The sequence below is a fragment of the Engystomops pustulosus genome, chromosome 7 (assembly GCF_040894005.1).
Source record: "Engystomops pustulosus chromosome 7, aEngPut4.maternal, whole genome shotgun sequence".
NCBI lineage: Eukaryota > Metazoa > Chordata > Amphibia > Anura > Leptodactylidae > Engystomops > Engystomops pustulosus.
Genome location: NC_092417.1, coordinates 155320616 through 155330457, shown reverse-complemented (window position 1 = coordinate 155330457; position 9842 = coordinate 155320616). Strand labels below are relative to the sequence as shown.

The 9842-nt window shown below is 41.5% G+C and overlaps 1 protein-coding gene across 1 annotated transcript; it reads left to right on the top strand.

Moving 5' to 3' along the window:
• Positions 1–805: 805 nt before the first annotated feature.
• On the top strand, positions 806–9357 carry LOC140071130 (protein RD3-like). Its single transcript, XM_072118454.1, has 3 exons — positions 806–1025; positions 5677–5990; positions 7029–9357. The coding sequence occupies exons 2-3, from the start codon at positions 5686–5688 to the stop codon at positions 7336–7338; spliced, it is 615 nt and encodes a 204-aa protein (XP_071974555.1). The 5' UTR covers positions 806–1025; positions 5677–5685; the 3' UTR covers positions 7339–9357.
• Positions 9358–9842: the final 485 nt, after the last annotated feature.

Here is a 9842-nt window from a genome sequence, read left to right as displayed (position 1 = left end):
CTATGGAACTGATCAAACCCAAACCTCAAGTGATTTCTGTGTAACCCAAATTTGTGGCTTATCCCATAAAAAGTTGCTCCGATCTGGATATACTGGGGTACATTTACTAAGAACAGTGCAAACTGCACTATGTGCAGGGGGCGCCAGATTCAGGATTTCGGGTGCCCATTCTTCATGAATCTGGCTCCCTCTGTGCTGCCCCAACAGAGTGCCCCACTTTTTTTTTTTATAGTGCACCTTTAACATGGTGGGACTTTGCATGTTGCACGGTCCGACTGAGCAACGCAACGCCCCGTTCAGTGCCGAAATTTTGTGTCTCGCGAAGAATAGTGCAGCTGCGCCACAAAAGGGTCACGTGTTTCACATATGTGTCCCCTAAATACCTGTGCAAGCAGTTTGCACTAGAAAGAATGTGCAAAGTCTGACAGAAAACTGGCGCATGCCCCTTAGTAAATGTGCCCCATTGACTTCACATTTTAAAAATGTTTAACAAATGTAACAATAAAAAAATGATGGCTCTTTAAAGGCTACAATGAAAAATAATATAAATAATGGAAAGTATCCCTGTCCTTAAGATGTTTTTAATCTTTGTCATATCTGTAATGACCCAGTATTACCAATTCCCTGGCATTGATGGTATATTCTGCGGTATTCCATAGACATGAGAGGTACATGCCCCAATATACACTGGTTATATAACAAGTCCAGTGTCTCTCACTGTCTATTGTGCTGACTGGGTGGAATCCCCAGATTACAAAGTATTAAATGGAGCTTTAAAAGTAGAGCTGGTGAAATGACAGTAGTGAGGGAGATCGGAGAGGAGGAGGAAGAAGAGAAGATTAAAGGGAAAAACAAGACTGCAAATAGGAGAGATACACATTGGGATTCTATACCAGAACATAACAAAGGATTCAGAAAAAAAAGCAACACAAAGGGAAGAAAAAGATTCGATAAGGAACTATTACACCTGAAGAAGGAAGAAGTCACCAGACAGGGAAGGAGAACTTGGCCGAAGCCCAATCCAGGTAGTGAATTTTTACATTTTGGTTTTTTTAGTATAAGATAATATAGTGTCTCCTGGAGACATATATTCAATATGTTCACAATCTAAGTATCTCATTTGAATTTTACAACCTTAAATTTTTTAACCTTTAAATTGTTTATAAAACAATACCATGCAATCTACTCCAAAGTAGTAATAGATGAGATAAAAACAGAAGGTATATATTTTGCATTTAGGGTTTTTTCATTTTTGATTCAGAAATTCCCTCAAGAAACCCTTCAGATCAGTAGGGATTCAGCACCAACATAAATACTTCACACCAGTACCTATACAATCTAAGGCAGAGAAAGAGAACTGAACAAAATCGACCCCTGAAATAGAGATTTTATGTATTATATAAAAAATGACCTGTGGGAGAAGTTTAGTAATATTGAATCCTTTCTAAAGGTTGTTATAATACAGGATGTGGGAACACAGGTGACAGAGACAGTGGGCCCTGACACTAAATCGCCTTACCGGCTGTCCCTACCTGATTGCCTACTCTGTGCAGTAAGGGACAACTAGTCAATGTTCCCTTTCTGTACCAGAAGTGCGAAATATGGACATCAACAGAAGAATAGTCTCCGGAGCTGAATCAAAGCCAAGAGGACAATCTCGGTACAAAATCACAAGGCAGAAGGTTAGTCTGAATACAGGAAGAGGGTCAGAATACCAGAATACAGAGTAAAGAAAAAATAGGATAACAGGAGCTTACTAAGAACTAAGTCTACAGCAGGCAGAGAACTAAGGGCAGGCAGACTTATCATGTGATTTCAGAGTCCCGAGCCCCAGGATATGATTGATTAGAGCTCTGAAATCTAGACAACACAGCGCAGCAGGGGGGTGATATGACGGGAGCAAGAGTCTTTCAGTAAAAGCAGGTTAACTATTGATGAACCGGAGCAGATCTGCAGGAATCATAAGGACACGTTCTGCGCATCCTCAGAAGTACTCTACTGATAGAGACTGACGGAGGATGATGACACTGGCACAGATTTTACAGTTGTCCTAAATTTTTGTTCATTGATTTGTCTCAAATCCTATTTATTCTTTATTTTTATTACATCTTATATAGTTTTACCCTTCTTTTTTTAGAAATATGTAGATGATTTCTGTGAGTTAAAAGTTTTCCATTAGTCTTTTATAACACTACACATGAATCCATGGGATAAAGCCTAACCTGCTGATCAGTGGGGGTCTCAGTGATGAGACCACCACAGATGACGAAAATGAGGCGTCCATCGGACCGCGGCGCTCGGCAATTTCCGTCAGCTCCATAGAGATTATCCCGTGGATAGGGCCTAACTTTTGCTTGTGGGAAAACCTCTTTAAGTATTAGACTGAAATAATTATACAAATCTGCCCTCCTTCCTTCTGCCCAATGTGGACTCTTTCTCTATTCATATCATGAATATGATCGATTAATTTGCCTTGAATCCAAACTTGGGAATCCAAATAGGTTCATTTGACAAAAAGTACTTAGGGAGGATCTCCATCCTAGGAACTGAAGATTAATTCTTTTTATACCCTAACTATACATTTTAACTGATTTATTTATGTCCTCAGATTTATTTAATCAAAATCTCCTCAGTCCCTTGACATCCTAATCCCTAAGTATAGTAAAGGATTGACCAAGCTCTAATCCAAAATCCTGAAGAGCTGCATGGTTGTCCTTCTAACTAGAATGGAGTGGACTTTGATGCAGGGACTAATTTTGTTTTCACTGAACAGCAATAGAGTATTCTTCTACATGGCACAATGGACAACTTAGTTCAATGCATTGCTAGTAGAGAGGCTTCTTTTTAAACATTTAATAGGATAGTCTGGCAGAGCGTTGACTACTCGGTTGGGTACCAGATATTTCTTCATTAAAGGGGTTGTTCACTCTTTTACAAAAATTGCAAATGTGCCTTTACTGCCTTGTGGGTAATCTCTGATGTGCTGTGTGCAGATCCTCCATGCTTCTTTACTTATATCTCTGAGCAATGTTGAATAGAAAGATGAGCTGCAGCAGCAGAGTATGACTCATCCTGCTCCCTCCCCTCTACCTGTCTCTGTATGTATGGAGGACTGTGGGAAGAGAGAGGATGATGTCACATGGATGTTCAGGAGAAGAGACAGAGAAGGCAGCTGTGTGTGTATGCAGAGGGCAGCATGGTGGGAACATGGAAAGGATTCACCTTTCAAAGGAAGCAAAGACACAGGTACATATACATGCATGTCTAATATGTGAGATTTATTGAAAAGCGACCAACCCCTTTAACATCACACAGTTCTTGTTTTAAAAATTTCTTGCAGTGGATTTTCATAATTAGCAAAATTTTGCAGGTTGGTGTCCCATTCAAACACATAGGGGCTTATTTAGTAAGGGTCCGTGGCCGCACTTTCGTCGGATTTTATGACGTTTTCGGGTTTTGCACTGCTAAGATAGGTATTTGTGGATTGTGTAGCACATGATCGGATTTGGGCGCAGCTGTGCTGGCTTTCATGCGACACAAATTGGGGGATGGGCCGACTGATTCGGACTGAGCGCGGGTTTTGACTTTCAAATTGTGTCGCAAGATCCAGCACTTACATACACCGGGAGGAAGAAGGTGAACTCCGGCGGACCTGAGCGGGGAAGTGACACATGCAGGATATCGGGCGCAGGATCTTAGTGAATCGCGGCACAGTCCATTATCATCGGACAATCCACTTTCAGTGAACTCCTCTCGACGGGTAAGTAAATGTGCCCCATAGTTTATTCTTCGGACGACGAATATGACAAAAATGAGGCCTGGGGCAATAAGGGGTTTGTTAATAATTAACATTCTGCTATACTTAGGAGGTATAATACACCTCATAAAATTATGAAAACTTCTCTGCTATCAAGCATTGGTTTGTAAAATGACCACAAGCAAAACCTGCCTTATAAATAATTAAGTTAATAATTGACTGGTTTTACTCACCGTTAATTAATGGTTAGAGTAACTGACCCTGAGTCTACCGTCACATTATATCCTCATGCAAGAACATAGGTGTCAGAGTATCAAGAACTCCCAAGTGTATTGGGTCGGTATTTTTCAAGTGGAATCTAAGTACTGTGATAGTATAGTTGGTTCTCTGTGGATCTGTTTTTATTTTGGAGGTCTGGTTTGTGGTCGGTTGTTATTTGTGTTGCCATAAAGTCTATTGCCAGCAGTAGAAGAAGGAGGTCAAGGATGTGACAACAAACTGCAGTTATCAGGAAAAGTTGTCATTGTGGTCTGGAAGCGATGGAAAAGAGAACAAAAGGGAATGTTTACAGCAAGAGCAGATGTATAATGGAGCTCACAACTCATCTAAAATGTTTGGTATTCATATCTGTATCTGGTGGGGACAATATTCACAGGTTTGGTCTACAGCCAGCTAATCATGGTGATGCAGGACCTGCAATACCTAAACATATGAATTCAGTTCACCCTATGTATGAAATTCTTGTTGCTGCCCTTAGTCATTATCAAAATTTATTTAGGAATCTGGTCCCAGGGTTTTAGTAAAAAACCTGGCCCTGTACCATTCTTTCCACCGAACCCCCTCCTACCGATGCCCGCCTATTTGGTATCCTTACATAGCCCATCACCTTGCTCCTCCTATTAGATGTCTTTATTACAAGGTCACCAGAAGAGTTAGGAACTGAGTCTGAACACAGTGGGGCACATTTACTTACCCGTCTCGTTGACGCCGCCGATCCCGAATGTCCAACGTGGATTCGGAGCTGCCGCGATTCACTTAGATTGTTGTCCAATTTCCTGCATGTGTCGCTTCTGGCCGTGGTTCGCCGGAGTTCACCTTCTTCTTCCCGGTGCATGTGAGTGCTGATCGTGCGACACAATTTGATTTCTAAATTCTGCGCATTGTCCGAATCAGTTGCATGAAATAAGCAATTTGTGTCGTATGAAAGCCTGCGCTGGTGCGCCACAATCCAATCGTGTGCGCCAAAAACCCGGGGTAATTCAGCGCAAAACAAAAAAACGAAACTTGATGGAAATGCTTCCAACGGACCCTTAGTAAATTTGCCCCAATGAGTATTTTTGACACTTGAGGTGATGATTATGATCTTACTATTGTATGTTGACTAATATGTTGACTTTTACGAGAAGACATTGGAGTTTGCTTAAAGGGGTTTTCCCACGAACAAAAGTTAGGCCCTATCTATGGGATAGGGCCTTACTTGCTGATCAGTGGGGGTCTCAGTGACAAGACCCCCATAGATCACAAAAACGAGGGGTCCGATGGGGTCCCATGTACCTCCATTGATGACTCCGTTCATGACTGTTCTGCTCCATTAATCTCTATGGAGCTGACGGAAATTGCCGAGCGCCCACTCATGATTTCCATCAGCTCCATAGAGATCAATGGAGCAGAACAGTCTGACGAAGGTACGTGGGACCACATCAAACCCCTCGTTTTCGTGATCTGTGGGGTCTCATCACTAAGATAGTGGACCGTGTGACTCTTTCAGTCTTTTATTTCGAAGTAGACCGAGGTGTAGTTGGATCCTGTTAACTTTGTAGGACATGTGTGGTAGATTTAACATATTTATTGTATGTGGGGCAATGAAAACAACTTTCATGTTGTTGTCATATTAACATGTTATTTGTGTTTTTTTCTAGGTGTATAAAATGTTCCTCGCAGGGCTCTTCGGCTGGAATGACCCAGATGGTTCTGCAGTGAAGCTAGCTCCCCGGAGTAGTGAAGAGCTAGTCACAGAGACTCTAATGTTAGAATTGGGATCCCACCTAAAACGCGCTGAAAAGCAGCAGCGAGAGCGTTTCATTGAGTATCGACGAGTGAAGAATGGAGTAGACTACACATGGCTGGCTTCTATCCCTCGCCAAGGCTTCGAAATCAGCCCCGGTGAACAGCTGGATCTTAGAGACCTTTGTTCGAAAATAAGTCCTTCCCAATGTGGTCCTGCCATACTCAGGTAATGTATATGTAAATCTAGTGAATAATGTTAATGTTTTAGTCAGTAACTTGGGCTATTTGACACATACCTTTCATAAATCTCGTAAAATACATGTATTTTTGGCAGGGAGAGCGGAGACAGTTTACATACGGCCGATATACGATACGTCCCCCATACACTTCTATGGGCTCACGACCCTGTACGGGAGCGGTACGATGCAGCACATGTGCGGCACCATACTGCTCCATAGCCTGTAGAAAGATAGGACATGTGCTATCCTATCTTTATACTTGATACGGCGCTGTGTGCTGTATATGCCTATGGAGAGGGGCGGGGGTGAGCAGCGTTTTTGAGCCGTTTTTAGTTAGTGCGTTTTCAGATCGTTAAAAACGCATCCGTTTTTTAAAAACGTGTCAGTTTTTTGAAAACGCATGCGTTTTTGTCCGGTTTTAATTGGGCAAATTCGAAAAAACGGACAAAAACGCATGCATTTAAAAAAAAATGATGCGTTTTTTAACGCATGCGTTTTTTACAATCTGAAAACGCACTAACTAAAAACGGCCTAAAAACGGCACGTGCGTCTTCACCCTAAGGCTATATTCACACTAACGTATGGAGGACGTATATACGGCCGACGTATACGGCAATGGGCGCACGGCGCCCTACGGGAGCGGTACGGTGCAGCACACGTGCGGCACCGTACCGCTTCGTACCCGGGAAAAAGATAGGACCTGTCCTATCTTCACCCGTAGTACGGCGCCGTGCGCCATTACTTCCTATGGAGAGGGGCTCCTCCTCTCCCCGTGCACTGCCGTTGCCCGCTACGGTATGGTACGGGCGGGCAACGGCAGTGTGAATATAGCCTTAGGGTGTATAGTGCACGTTATGTAGACTGAAAATAGATTTTCCTTAGGAACACTGTGGATGGAGAAGTCAACAGCTCAGTCCATAATGTTTGGTTTGTCCAAGCTCACGCCAGGCACCACGTCTATTGAAGATAATACATAGTTAAATATCAATACACTTTAAACATTTGAGCTTTGTTTTCCTCTTTAGGTTTCGAAGGTTGATGTTGGAGTTTGAGCCTGATGGTGTGGAGATCCCACGGCTCTTTCGGTCGGTGATACAGGACTTTGTCAATCAAGAAGAGGAGCAACGGAAGATGCAGGATAAATTCATGACACAGCGCAGAAGAGCCAAAAGCCTGGCCACATTCAGCTTCAAGCCTTCCCGTCTGCGTGTTAATCCCTTCCATCTGGAAGATGCACATGGCTCAGATACGGAGAGTGAGCTGGTGTCTTCTGGTAGAGCAAGAAGCAAAAGTATGCCAGAGTTTACCATGACAAGCGAAGTGCATTGCGACTAACCTTAATGTGTACCAAAGTCTTCAGCTAACCCATTGTACACCGTCCAGGCTCATTCACATGGCAGTGTTTTTGGTCCATGTTAGATCACTGTATGTCCTGCCTCTAACAGGAGCAGATTTTATCAGAGAAAAATCTTTCTTGTCAGAAAGGTTTTTCAATTTTTTTCCAGTGGGACTTGCTCCTGTTTTAGGCAGAAAAAAAAATCTAATATAGACTGAAAATAGGTCATCTAAATGTGTCTTAGACGTCCCCAATAGAAAATGCTGACCACAACATTTTCTGTGATCAGTATGGAAGATGAAGGCCATCTTCCTGTGTTGTGCTGACTGCCTTTTATGAATTTTACTTTTTTTATCCAAAAATACTCCTGATTACTCCTCCTACGCACAGTGATTGATGGGGAGAGTCCTGATTACCCTGCCCACACATAGTGATTGATGGGAAGAGTTCTGATTACCCCACCTACACACAGTGATTGATGGGGAGAGTCCTGATTACCCCGCAAACACACAGTGATTGATGGGGAGAGTCCTGATTACCCCGCCCACACGGAGTAATTGATGGAGAGAGTCCTGATTACCCTGCCCACACACAATTATTGACAGTAATAGTTCTGATTACCCCGCCCACACACAGTGGTTGACAACCATCTGTCTTTACAGATTAATACAGGGGGAGGTGTTAATCTATCTGGACTCTTACCATCTCTCTTAGGAGTCCTGTCAGGATGCATTCCCCAAACAATATCAGCTGCAATATTCTGAAACATCCTTAATGTGCCCACTGCTTGTCCAAATATGATATTTAACACATAACTTATCCTGGTATGTGACAACTGGGACCCACAGCGATCACAAGAACAGGGGTGTAAGAGTGACCCATGTGGACAACGGACAAATGTCATTTGTTGGACCACAAATTCAATACTAGTTGTATTTATTACAAGAGTATTGGATGGGATAAAAAAAAAAAAAGTCAGACCCCAGTATTACTTACCCCCATCTTTATAAATATGTAAATATTTCCTTCTGTACATACAGTACATCTGTATTATATGCTATCTATATACTTTATGAGGGAGATTTATCATAAGTCTCTTAGAGCAGAAGTGTTCTATTGCCCATGGCAACCAATCAGAGCTCAGCTTTCATTTTCCCACAGCTGTTTATAAAATTAAATCTGAGCTCGGATTAGTTTCCCTGGGCAACTAGAACAGTTTTACCTCAGAAACGTGATGATAAATCTCCCCCTATATCTTTTTGGCACTGTAGGGCTCTTTGATGCTGCTGTATCTGGCTTATCTACATATTTTTGTATTTTTTTTTGTTAAATAAAGGGTAATAAACCCCAACAAGAAGATGAAATCTAATCTCATCCATCGCAATCCAAAAGCTCTATTAGGGTACAAGGACATTAGCCATGGAAGGCTGTATATATGTATGACCCTCTAGTCCTCAAGTATTCCCCGGTTATAGCTCTGGCAAACCTGATCCATGTATTTCACGTGACTGGGCATGCAGAAAAATCGTTGTATGTAATATCTTATTTAATATGGAAAGCAAATTAGGAGCTTCCCATCACCAAATTAGCTCCTTCTCAAAGGACATCTTCCACCAAGATGAAAGACTGTATGCAGATGAGCCTGAGGGGCTCCAGTCTCCATATGTGTTAATGGAGCCCCTCAGGCTCATTTGCATAAAATCCTTCATCCTGGTGCTAGATGCCCTTTAAGTTTTTCATGGGGCCAAACCATGTTGTGTTGGAAAAATTTAAATATTTTTTTTTCCCCCTTGGAAAGGTCCAATTCTTATTTTCGGATTGTAATTAAATTGACCACTGTTTATGTTTTTTTCTTTTTTTAAAGAAAGAAAAATGATATTAGAAATAGTGTCACTTGGGGGTTAAGGTGGGTAAAATATTGGTTATAGAAATACGTATTACAAAAGGTAATATTGTGTGACAATGGAACTTTGTAAATATGTTTTCTAATAAAATGTGGTTTATATATTTCCTAAAAATTGATTTGTTGTAGCCTATACTTGTGTGTAGATTAATTTCATCTGAGTTTTCTGGTGGTTGCAGTTTCAAAGGGAAACAAGGTGTAAGATATCAGGGTGCAAAAATCTAATTGTTTTACTTTTATGCAAATTAGTTTCTTGGTGAACAGGGTCGAGGGGCAAAAAAAAAAGAGAAAATAAAAAAAAAAAGGTTTCATATATGTACATATCAACGTAAATACTTTCCTTGGAATGAGCGTACTCTAGAGAATTATATGTGCCATTTATCCTAAATTTATCGTAGATTTTATACAGCAAAAGAAGTGAATGATTAGAACAACAGAAAAAAGACCAAAAAAAGCGGGATGCTTCCACCTGACAGTATATGTCTATGGGTACATGGGGGAGATTTATCAGAAGTGTCAAAGGACTTTTCTAGTTGCTCATGGGAACCAATCAGAGCTCAGCTTTCATTTCCCCACAGCTGTTTATAAATTTAAAGCTGA

Excerpts from the sequence above, each read along its gene's own strand:
- LOC140071130 (XM_072118454.1), top strand. The coding sequence starts at position 5,686 with ATGTTCCTCGCAGGGCTCTTCGGCTGGAATGACCCAGATGGTTCTGCA. Across the intron at positions 5,991-7,028 it reads TGTGGTCCTGCCATACTCAG|GTTTCGAAGGTTGATGTTGG; the intron begins GTAATGTATATG and ends TTTCCTCTTTAG.